This window comes from Lathamus discolor, chromosome 1 (genome assembly GCF_037157495.1).
Source record: "Lathamus discolor isolate bLatDis1 chromosome 1, bLatDis1.hap1, whole genome shotgun sequence".
NCBI lineage: Eukaryota > Metazoa > Chordata > Aves > Psittaciformes > Psittacidae > Lathamus > Lathamus discolor.
The window spans coordinates 123,399,365-123,411,918 of NC_088884.1; the positions used below are offsets into that span (position 1 = coordinate 123,399,365).

The window sequence follows — 12,554 nt, forward strand, 5'->3', positions numbered from 1 at the left end:
ACATATTTTACTCTAAACATGAATATAGTATTAGTATAGACTCTTCAAGCAAATTAGGAATACACAATTCCACTTACAGCAGTGAGTTGCACAGATCAGTCACTGTCAGACCAGCTGATATAGCAGTCAGCACAGTAGAGAGCTTATCCTAGAACTTTCTGCTTGTAATTCAAGAAATATTGGACTGCAAAATACCGTGCAAAAAAAAAAATATGGGTCTTTGGGAATGTGAGTACTATGTAAACTTGCAATTTAACTTAAACATGTAGTAAAACCCTGATTTTTTTTTTTTTTTTAACAAGATAAAGTTGCAGAATCATCATCTTTTTTTTTTTTTTTTTTTTTTTTTACATGATGTGCTTTCATAGCTTTCCTTGCTGGTATTACTCTGGCAATAAATGAATGAACAGACATTTCCCTGATACTTCCTGTCTTCCCCATTACAGTGTAGGGATTCAGTTAACGATGGGACTGAAGGCTTTGCTGAGCTAAAATGAGAATAACCCATCTCACCTTAAAAAAACTTAGGTTAATTACTTGGCCCTGTCTGATCCTGTGATATTCCAGAACTCATTTTCCAGTTAGAAACTGAATGATCTGATAATCTTCTCTTTGTTTTGATATCTATAACCCTACATCATATAACCTGGAGCTTTACACACTTTTAACTAAATCTAAGATTTCTATGGACATATTAAAAATTGCTGGAAAAATAATTCTCAAGCTTTTGGTCAGAACTTATGTGAACAATTCTAACACACTGAGACATACTCTTTATCTGGAAAACTAAAAAAAAAAAAAAAGTTAATACATCTTAAATTCTGCACTTAAAAGGTAAAGGTTTTCCTAAGTGAAACTAAAGAGCCAGCTTCAACTATACAAAAAAGAAACAAATTATGAATAAATTATATTAAACAGATTTGAGCCAATGTTATGAACACATGTTGCTTTCAGAGACAAGGTGCATGAACTATTTGGGGGAAAGAATAAAGGATTGAGTACAGTCTATTAAAAAAGTTACTAAGATATTAAAAAAAAAAAATAAATTTTTGTCAATGTCTTCTTAGAGCAATCTGTTCTATAGAAAATAATTTCTTGCAAATTCCACTGATAAAATTAGCTGTAAATGTAGACACTTGGACACTTAACAACTAGAAAACACAAATATCATTTAAGTTATAAATCTAAATAGAAAATACTTTTTTAAACATAATACTAATACTACTGATAATAATTCGCTCTACTGAAGCCACCTTTCAGGTAAGCTTTTTTTTTTTTTCCTCCAATATTCAAGTTGTTGTTGTTTCTACAAATGCAAAGTAATTGTAATTTTCTGTGTATCCTCCCTTTTTAGTCAGGAAATGTGTCATCCTTTTCACAAGTAAAATAAAAATTACTGAAGTGAGGATTGTCATTTTAAGCCTGTCACAAGGGAAGCCTGCTCACAATCACTGGTCAAGTAAGTACCATATCTGCCCTGCTTTTAAATTATTAAATGACACTGGCGCACACTGAGGAAGAAAATGAGCACTGGGGGAGACTTACTCGAAAGCTTTGGCCAACATTTGCCCTGCTCTAATGGTTTGTGTATGCACAGAAAAGAAACACAAATCAAGTAAGTCTTCAGAACTTCACATCATTATAACACATTTGTGGTGAGAACATGGAAGGTGATGGTAACCCAGGTAACGACTGCTAATTGGCTTTAAATGTAGGAAAAATCAGTAAGAGTGGCCCAGGGTGGCGTGGCTACTGAGGCCACTGACAGCTTAGGCTGGTCCTGTAAATTAGAAAGTAATGAATAGTTAAAACAATTGCCTTGCAGGGGAGCATGCAGCATCATGCAGAATGATGAGCCCAGTGTGGAACATCTACATCACAAGGAAAAGTTTCCATAGCTTAACATGAAAGGATACTGAATACAACTTACTAAATGAGAAGCTAAAAATTAACCTATTGTAAAATACAAAAAATGAATATGCATCTAATTAAATTTCTTCTCAAAAGGCCTTAGAGCATCTGAGGAAAGAAGAACAAGTGAGGTGAGTAAAAAAGTGCAATGAACAATGGCAACAAGAATTGTAGTCCAAGAATATCAGAACAAATGCTGTCTTTCACTGAAATGCTGCAGAAGTTTCATATGTCCATGAGAAGCAAACAGAAAAACCCTGTCACTTAGAACTTTTTAGCACCAGAAAAATTGAGGGAATCAGCCCAGCTGAGATATGTAGCACCAGAGAATCTGGTATTTAGGATCCTCCTCTCCCCTGCCAAGCTTAAAACATGACAAAAACACTCTTCATTGTTTGTTAATTATATCTCGGAATGACCACCAACTCCTATAAACTTGTTCAGTCAACATCTGTAGATCAGACATGGCAACCTGGGATCTGCCTATGTAAACCAGATGATTCATAAACATATTTTACTTTCTCTTGGAGAAGCAGATGGTACCATTTGTTTGCATTAAAAAAAAAATAAAATCCTTCTTAAATTACCTACTTGATGCTTCTGCATTTCATTTGCATATACAAACACAAATTTTCTTGTTACTCACATGGCTATACTTCCACATACATTCACCCATAATTCTAGTGGGGAATACAACAGGGAAAAGTAGTATGCACTAATGACTACAATTCAGCATTAAGTATGTGTTCATGTCCATTAGCTTCATGTGTTTAACATGATGTACTGAATCAAGGACTAGTCCATACCCTACACAGAACAGGCTGTACATAACTATTAAGAACGTAGATTCTTAATGTCATGTTTTTAAGACCATGTTCAAGTTCTGAATTAGGACACCAAGAAATACTAGACACTGAGAAAAGACAGAATCATAGAATAGTTAGGGTTGGAAAGGTCCATCAGATCATCTAGTTCCAACCCCCTGCCATGGGTAGGGACACATTGAATTAAACTATGTCACCCAAGACTCCATCCAACCTGGATCCAACCTGGCCTTGAACACTGGCAGGAGTGGAGCATTCACTACTTCCTTGGGCAACCCATTCCAGTGCCTCACCACCTTCACAGTAAAGAACTTCTTCCTTATATCTAATCTAAACTTTCCCTGTTTAAGTTCAAACCCATTACCCCTTGTCCTACCCCTACAGTCCCTGATGAAGAGTCCCTCCCCAGCATCCTTGTGGGCCCCCTTCAGATACTGGAACGCTGCTATGAGGTCTCCAAACAGCCTTCTCCAGGCTGAACAGCCCCAACTTCCTCAACCTATCTTCATAGGGGAGGTGCTCCAGTCCCCTGATCATTCTTGTGGCCCTCCCCTGGACTTGTTCCAACAGTTCCATGTCCTTTTTATGTTGAGGACACCAGAACTGTAGGCAGGCACAGAGCTGCTTCTAGTAAAATTGTTCAATCAATATTAATATATATGTATGTATTCACATCAAAATCATTTGAACTAACCATACATATATATGCTTACAGAATCACAGTATAAATAGATAACTGTCAGTAAAAAGACAAGTGACTCATGAAGAAAAGATTTAAAATCGTATGTTTTCAGTTATACACATTATACTTTCAGAAAACAAAACCTGCAAGTACTATTGCACAGAATTATGATCTTCCAAGATCCGGAATCTTTTCAATTAAGGAAGAAAACATTACTGTTCTTCCCCAACTCTAGCAAAAATCAGAGAAATGGAAAAAAAAAAACAACAAACCAAAGATATGAATTTACATTTAAGAAAAATAGGGAATAATCTGAACATCTCAGATATGTCTGAATGAATATCTAATTCAGAAGAGATAAATCTAGTAGATAAACACTACATGAAATAGAAAAGTGAAAAAATATACTAGCAAGTAATGAAAAAAGTAAACAACCTCAAAACAAACACACCCCTCCAGAGAAAAAACAAACCCAACCAACCAAAATCACCAAAAGACAGACTAACCAGAAACAAACTGTCAATAAACAAAGTTCAGTAGGAAAAAGTGGTTTTGCTAAATAAATTTAAAAAACATTGAATGGAAAAGAGTAATAAATAATAGGAATTGATGCAGTCAATACACTGATCAAAACTTATAGTCTAGAGGTTTGGTCTCAAAATAATAGTTATAAAAAATATATTGATATATATTGATAAATTGATAAAATGATTCTAAATCTACTCAGTAAATTAATTAGTTAAATTAAATATTAATTAAGATAAATGTGATACTGGATAGGGAATAATTAGTGCCAAAGTTAGGAACAAAAAGCTTGATCTGGAATGCTGTGTACAACTGGTCACTCATGTTCCAAGTAGAGCAAGAATAAGACCTTTTAAGATACTCATAGGAACAGTATGATGGAAAGTTGAAAGGCTGTATTAGAGGTCTCTAAAAATAAATCTTATGACGAACATTAGGAAGGATGAACCTTCAAATTTGAGAAACAACATGTATAGGATGAACAAGCACAAGCAGATAATAAATTCAGCTTGAAAAACAGATTATAACTAGCTATCAGAAAAGCAGTGAATTCAGCTTTATGTCCCGTTTCACCAACTTAATGGACTATATGAGATTGTTTTGAGTATGAAAAAAACCCCAAGCTGTTACCCTTTTGAATCTAAAATTATCCAACAAATTGTAGGAATAAACAATATTATTTGAGAAGTTATGCCTCTTTTCATTATAGAATGGCTCTAAAATTTTGAGGTATGCTGAGAACCAAGAAGCTAGAGTTCCAGCTAAAACTGAATGCAAAGGCTTTAATCTTCAAATAAAGCATGCTAAGGTGATAAAGCCTGAGGATAATATTATAACTAAATAAAAAATAATAATGGAAAAATGTTTCCAAGAATATTTCATTGAGTTTTGCTGAAATATTTCAGAATTTATTTGATTTGGATGAAGCTAGAACATCTTGACATCAAATAAAATGAAACAGTATAACTGATTTTATTAAACTCCTTAAATTTATTTGTGTTTTCACGAGCTAATTTCTTTTTTATTCATTTCTGCACTACTGTTCAGTATTCCATTTACATGTTTAATGAAAAAACAGTGCAACTTTTTAATGATCACACCCTGCTTCCTACTTCACAAGCTTCCTTCTTTCTTTCACCAAGAAAAATATTTCTATTCGTGTACACAAAAGGCATACAGCAGAGCTGAAAAAAAAAGATGCACTGTACATTCCAGTTCGCTTCCCACCAAACCCAGACTTGCCACCTACAGCCTGAGGAAGCAAAGAGCTGTGTCTTCCTAACATAACTGTGCTCACAAGATAGATAGACCTGGTAAACCCTACTAATGGAACCAGGTCCACAGACGAACTGCAGTGCACTTGAAAAATTAGGGTTAATTCAGAAAGAAGGGACTTAAATAGGTCATCAGAAGTGGCTTTGCACACTTACAACAACTTATTTATTATATCCTTAAATTTCTGATATTTCATTATTTTTCATTTTTCCAGTGCTAAATCTGTACGCTCAAAAGCAAATGGAAAATTCAGGCTAAGACTACAAAGAAAAATCAAAACTGATTTGAAACATTTCAATTCAGAATTGTTCATAAGGAAAATAAGGATTTTTAGCCTACAGACCACAGGTTGGAAAGACGCTGCCAGCAAAATCTTATGCTGAAAGTCACTTACTTCAGAAGTGAGAGACAGAAAGAATAATGGTTGAGAGAGCAGGAAGTAAAGAAAATGAAGAGGAAAGCTTGACAGGCTTCAAGAGATATTGTTTTATTTCCTATTGTGAAGATTATTATTCTATAGCCAATCACATCATTAAAGGAAACAGTATCTTCCCCAGTTGTTTATATCCTTTGCTTTCTTATACATTTCATCAGCTAAGCAGCAGTGTATACAGTTTCACGCAAACTTATTTTTGAACAAGTTTTAATATTAATATGGTTAAAACATGCTAATTCTACCAATTCAAGGTTATGAACTGTATTCCCAGCTCATTGCTACTAAATCCCATCTAGTAGACTGGAATACTTATGTCTGGACTATCAAACTGAATTAAACGTTGACTAGCAGTCAAGCAGAAATCAAAATATGCAAATTTCCATATATCTAAATATATTCCTTAATAATTAGCACCTACTGCTAGTAATACCTAAATATTGATAGTAATTAAATAAAATGTAAAAAGAAAATAGTAATACTAATAGTAATAGTAATTAAACATGGGGATAACATACTTGAAATTTCTTCTTTCATGACTCAATGCTTTTTAATTTCCTTTTATTTCTCTGAAAGAAAAGAATTCCAGATGAAAGTGGGCTATAATAATAATCTAGGATATTAAGTAAGCTATAAAATAGGCAATTTTTAGTGCTGCCTTTTTGTGTTCTCTATCTCAACAGAAACTTACATTCTATATAATCTACCATTTAATAAGATAATTTTGCCACATTAAGTAGGGACTTTTTTTCACCAGAACTTCAACAACTTTCAAACAGACCACTGCCTCTTCATTTATAACTCTCTTTACACTTTTTGGAATATCACATTTCATCAGTGTTTATAAGAAATTGTTCATCTTTCTGCTTAGATGTCATCATGTCCATGTTTCAACAAGTGAAGGGCAGTTTTTCCTGAAACCTCACACTTCCTAGGATAGGAAATGCTGTGCCTATTCTAAACTCAATCATGAAATTGGATTCGGCATATTTAACTGAATATATTTCAAATAATCAGTTCCATAGCCTAAAAATGTCAATACAGTTTATGAAAAACAAGTAAAAAGATGATATTTGCTCTTACACGCAGGGCAGTCTGAAGCCTTTACATTCAAGTATCAGTTCTTACTCACCTTGGGAGGTCTACTGATGTAAATAGATTTATTTGAATGAGCAAAAAGTACAGGATTAACATTCTTGTCAATGAGTCACTTTATTCAGCTTCATACAATTCATGATAACTGCACTATATAAATTTTTGACTTTACACTGCCTGAACATCCACTATCAAAGGCTTTGCATGCAGAAACTCAACCATGTCTTGCAGCATCATGTTAACCATATGAAGATATTTTTAAAATCCAGCTGCCTAATACAAGCGCCGACATACTATACTTTGTTCCTGTTACAGACAGGAGCAAAGAGCAAACAAGATACCTTTACATAAATCCAGCTGCATTAATCAGGGACCAAATGCCATTACATTGATTAAGACCACAAAGAATATAAGTAATCCATATTAGGACACATTTCCTGCTTAAAGACTTTGCCATTCACAAAACATCAATACTGATTTATACACATAGCATGCAAGTCAGAATGGACCATGCATAACATAAGGGATTAAAAAAAAACAAACAAAAAAAAGCAATGGAAAGGGGTAAATAACTATTATGTCAAATGCACACTGAGGTAATGCAACCAATGGCAAACACTACACTTTTTAAAAACAAATTGGCAACACCTCTGAAGTTCATCTTAGCATGCCACCATCATGAAATGCAACTTTCCACTCACCAAAGTAGAGTTACGTGAAGCATCACCTGAGACCTCGGGTGTTCTTGTGCTGTTTGGAAGTCTGTGAGGGTTACGAGCTATCGCTTGGCACCAGCCCAACATTTTCTCCTTCCACTTATCCTTTCTTAATTGCTGAAATTCTGAAAATAATTTAGATTCCCTGAAACATTGACACTTTGGATTTATTGCATGCATGTCTCTGGAGGCATGCCTTTAAAAACAGCTTTTAAAATTACATCTAAACAAGGTAATAAACATATTTTTTAGAAGAACATGTTTATTTAAAGTACTCCAAAGGGTTACGCCATGCAGGTTAGAAAAGAACTATGCACTTTCAGCACACCTTACATGCATTAATACTATTTCAGTGTCAGCAAATTCAGTGCCTTTTCTCCATGTTAAATTCACAAGTTATCACTTTAATTAAGAAAAAAAGAGTCATTTTAAAGGAATTTTCTTATAAAATAACTGAGACTAGCACCACTCCTAAAACTATATAACATTTGGATGCAACACCCAACATTCCCTGAAGTAACTAGAAATAACTGTAAAGCAATAGCAGTTATTAAATACAAATCAACACAAACACATATGTACTCATGGCCACACACATCAGAATACCTGGCTGATCTTGAAATGTTACACTAGGATGTATTGCAAATGGCAAAAAGTAATGTACACACCCCAGCAGTAAATGCTGCATGCCAACTGTAAGATGCTTGTGAACTTAGTTTTAGTTTGTAACAGTAACAAAATACCTTTCAGGTAACACTCACACATTCTGCAAATGCAGCAGTAGTAAGAGGGTTTTGAAGTGTACAAAACCCTCCTAAGTATTTTTAAAATTTCACAATCTACTTTTCCCAGTTGAAATAGGTAACGCAGTCATTCAGTGCAGAACGTTGCTAATAAATTACAAAAAATAACTTCAAGCATATTTTTTCTCCACAACATCTGAAGGAATTCATAATCTGGTTATTTATAACATTTTTAAATTTAAAACATGCCATTCTGTAACACCATGAAGCATAATAAACAAAAAGATTAACTTACCAGACTGAGTGCCTAGTACCCCAAATGAGGTTATTACTAGACTGCATAGATTTGAAACACACAGACAGTAACGCCTTACAATAAGACCTTACATAGTAAAGTAGCACTTGTTTAATATCATTAAGTATTATGTACTTTGACAGTAGGTTTATTTTTTCTGCTATACATCTCCATGCTGTACACAAGACATGCTAGTGTTTACAGCAGGCTTTCATCTTCCCGTGTTCTGATTCTCACAAATTACAGCCCCTCCTTTAAGTACTACTACCATTTCCACATTTACCATAAGAATTTCAAAGTATGAAATGCAGAAAGCTGTATTTCTCCATATAATCCCATGGAACTGATAGGGAGGAGTAAGCGAAAACTAGCCTTAGCTTTATTGCACTGGAGATTATTAGATGAGTGAATGAATGAGTCTACAGGTGAACTCATTGATTTTTCAGTCTCTTGAAATTTTAAGATGAGATAAAAATATGTGACAGTAAAGCATTGGTAACATGAAGATTGCAACACAGCCTGTTTCTATTATAAATTATTTCAGCTGTAGACTTACAAGAATTCAGCCCTCCACAGCATGAATACAACCTGGCAAAGGCTTCACAATGAGAAATCCAACTGAAACACCAACTAAACTTCTTGTCACCAACTTAGCAGCAGTTACAATCTCCACTGACTCAAAGCATCTACTGTCTTGCAAATCCTCATTTGTTATGGGTGCTGCTCTGCATTCTCCCATGATCAGTACATTCCTGTTGTGCTTTTTTGTTTTTTGTTTGTTTTTTTTTTTGCAGATGCCTAGAAACTAGAGCTTGAGGCTGGGTAGGAAAAAAAACAAAGCCCAACAAAATCAACTCTTATAAAATAAAATTAAATTAAAAAAAACACAAATAAACAAAACGTCCCTCCCCCCACCACCACCCCCAAATGCATACAGAATATTTCCACCACTATTTAAAAGATACTTCTCTCCAGAGCACTGTTCAGATGGAAAAATACCTGACCATTCTCCCAAAATTGGACACAAATGTCCAAACTTTCTATTACTAAAAACCCCTGCAAATCCAACCTTTAAATAGTCACTCATTCACATCCTTCTCTGGACCAAGTGCACACAAACATGCTTTTTGCAAATGCAGTAAAATTAATCTAGTATATTTAAGATACATGGCTGAAAACATACCCTAGGAATAAAACATAGGATTCCCAAGTTCCTAGAGCTCTAGGGTCAGTTTAAAAGTCTGCTACACCTACTGATGAACAGCTGTTCACACGAGTAGTAAGCTAAGGCTTCCTTTTGAACCATCATACTCTAAATCATTTATTAAAAGGGAAAGGGAAGGGCCTTTCTAATACTCTTAATTTTGATGAATTATTATTTTAGGCTTGTATTTTAATATAGCTTTATGTGTCAGGCTACTAACTTTGCTTCTGATTGTCTATCAAATTTTCAAATGAGCTTTTAGCAGAAATGAACCAGTACTGCTGCATGTTTCAGTGTATAGCAAACTCTTCCAGACGTCCTTAGTGTAGAGAAGCAATGCAAATTCCATCATCTCTAGAGTGTAGTCCTCACACTTGGGGTGGATATAAGCCAGTTCAACCTGAGAATACAACTCAGCATATCAAATATAACCATACGATGTGTTATGCTGCAAAGTTGGAGTCTGATCACAGATTAAATGAAAAAAACTTAGTCTAGGGGACATTCTAAATATTCCACAAAATCACACTGAACAGCTGGATGCTGCTTAGAACTGAGTATCGGAGAACAAAAAAGCATAAACCCCAGGCAACAGCTGTTGTTCAGTATGACAAAGGTAACTACTTGAAGCTTTTATGAGTTTCCACACAGTTGAGACAGGTATAAGGCATTTTAGCAATTTGCAACAGATCGTCTATAATGTCAGCTGGAAAGAAGTCTAGGTACTCAAAGTTTTACAACCTTAAAAACCCTATTAGTTTAGAGCTCCACAGAGTCTACCTGACCCACAGGTGTAGTGAACAGTTGATGTACAAGATCAGTGCATGCCATCTACCTGTGGCAACAGTCCTCCAATCTACAAGACCATTCCAGAGTGATACCATCATCACACCCCTTCGTAAGGGATCAATCAATCCTTTCTGTGTTGCCTGTACCTGTGAAAACAGGGAATCATCTGATTATAGCAACAGTCCTATTCTGTTCCTCTTGGGGTGCAGAACCTCTTGAAACATTTGCAATTCTTTTCTCCCCTAAGGAATCAAAATGATGACTATCACTGTACAGTTCATAATTGAAAAGAGGAGTTTTCATTTCCGCATACAATTGAAGAACCACCACCTCAAACTGCCTGAAAAAAAAAAAATCATCCCCTATAATGTTTTTTAAATTGAATTACTACCTTATTAGTACTTTTCCAAGAGAGACAACTTTTACTTCTAATTTAGGCAAGCAAAAGGACACAGAGAATTACACATTCAAGTACATCTTGTACAATATTAAGACTAAATAAATAGATCCTATTTTAGCTAAGGATCATGTATTAAAAATAGCCAGTTATATGAAATAAAAGCATAGTGTCTCAAAAAAAGTCCATTAATCTAGCAAGAGAAAAGAACAGTAAGTTTAATTCAGGAACATTATTAGATTCAGGTAACAAAGACCTCAACAAAGGCTGCATTATGATGAAGTACATCAGAAGGTTACGCTTTTGCAGTCCTTACCAGGATCCAAGAGCTACCATAGAACCGCAGGAAATTGAACATAAAACATACTGTTCTTTATCTAAGCTAAATAGTTTTGTGCTTCATGTTCAAAGATTCCCAAAAGCAATCAAAGTGATGGTCTTTGTCCAGCAACTAAACACACTGCATGACTTGGCAGATCATCAAAATATTCCTGGAGTAGAGCTGCAGAAATATTGAAATGCAAATAGCCTTCAATGCTGAGCTCGGGTAAGAAAAGTCCCTGTTGTTCTTTGCATACCTCTTGCCTGAGTCTTATCCAGCTGTGACTTCCAATCAATTATTCTAATCTGAATACAAACATGAATTCATGGGCTGAATGTATTAGGAAGTACAGATAGCTTGTGCTGGTTTGTGTCACGAGTAAGCCAAAGGCTTTTCTCAACCAGTTAGTCAATAATATCCTGTGACTGTTGTGTTTCACAAGGACAATTCACTGCAGCCATAGCATAGCAGCATAATAACTCTTAAATCTGTATGTTTACAAATAAGAAGCTCAACCTCAAGTTTGAAAATTATCTATTGAAAGAATTAATATTAGAATTTATGTGATTGTATCAACAGCTGTAAGAGTCCAGTACAGTTCAGTGGTGGTTCTTTAAAGCTGGAGGGGGGGAAATTAGTTTTTACATACAAAGGATATAATTATCTGTAAATAACTTTCTTTTTTCATCAGAAGTGGTGAGTACAATCTGTCCTCCCAAACTGAGGAATTACTGAGTGCAGTATTTAATTGAAAAAACTTGCCACATCAGTACCTTGAAAGGCCAACAAGCTAGTAAAATGTTATCTTCCTGACTGATACCTGCAGCAAGTAATGTGCTAGTCTCATTAAAATAAAATAAATGCAGAAACCAACAGAAATCAAGCAGACATGCCCACAAATTATCCAGCTGACATCTAGAAACATGGTACCAATAAGGACTCTAATGACAGCAGTTTTCTTATATATACACACTGGATATACACAATCAAAAACCTCTGCATTAAGTTGATGTAAATCTGAATTCAGGCATATTCTCTTATTTATTAATGACTGATTTAAGAAGTGCTTCTATGGCACTACTTGAGGAATAAACCCAATTATACACAAGTAAATGAATTTCCCTAGCTGTAAAGATAAAAAAAGAGTTGTCGTTTAACTTCGCTATGTTTACCAAATGTGTCACTTCAGCAGCTCTTTAAAAAAACATAACCACAGTATCAGCACCCCTCTTTAGAGCATTAGAAGTTTTATTGTAATTAAGTTTTCTAGAACTTGTTTCAACTGTTTGTTAAGCCTGAAAGGTGTCAACTATACCATCTTCTTAAATTACAACCTATATTAC

General features: G+C 34.8%; 1 protein-coding gene across 3 annotated transcripts in view; it reads right to left on the minus strand.

The window, feature by feature from the left end:
• The window catches only part of MARCHF1 (membrane associated ring-CH-type finger 1), a 235,325-nt gene that overhangs the window by 91,722 nt on the left and 131,049 nt on the right, over positions 1-12,554 (minus strand). For all 3 annotated transcript variants that reach the window (XM_065693901.1, XM_065693878.1, XM_065693887.1), the window contains exon 3: positions 7,447-7,586. In XM_065693901.1, the coding sequence (XP_065549973.1) occupies positions 7,447-7,548 (102 nt within the window). In that variant the 5' untranslated portion in view covers positions 7,549-7,586. The remainder of the gene's footprint in view (positions 1-7,446; positions 7,587-12,554) is intronic.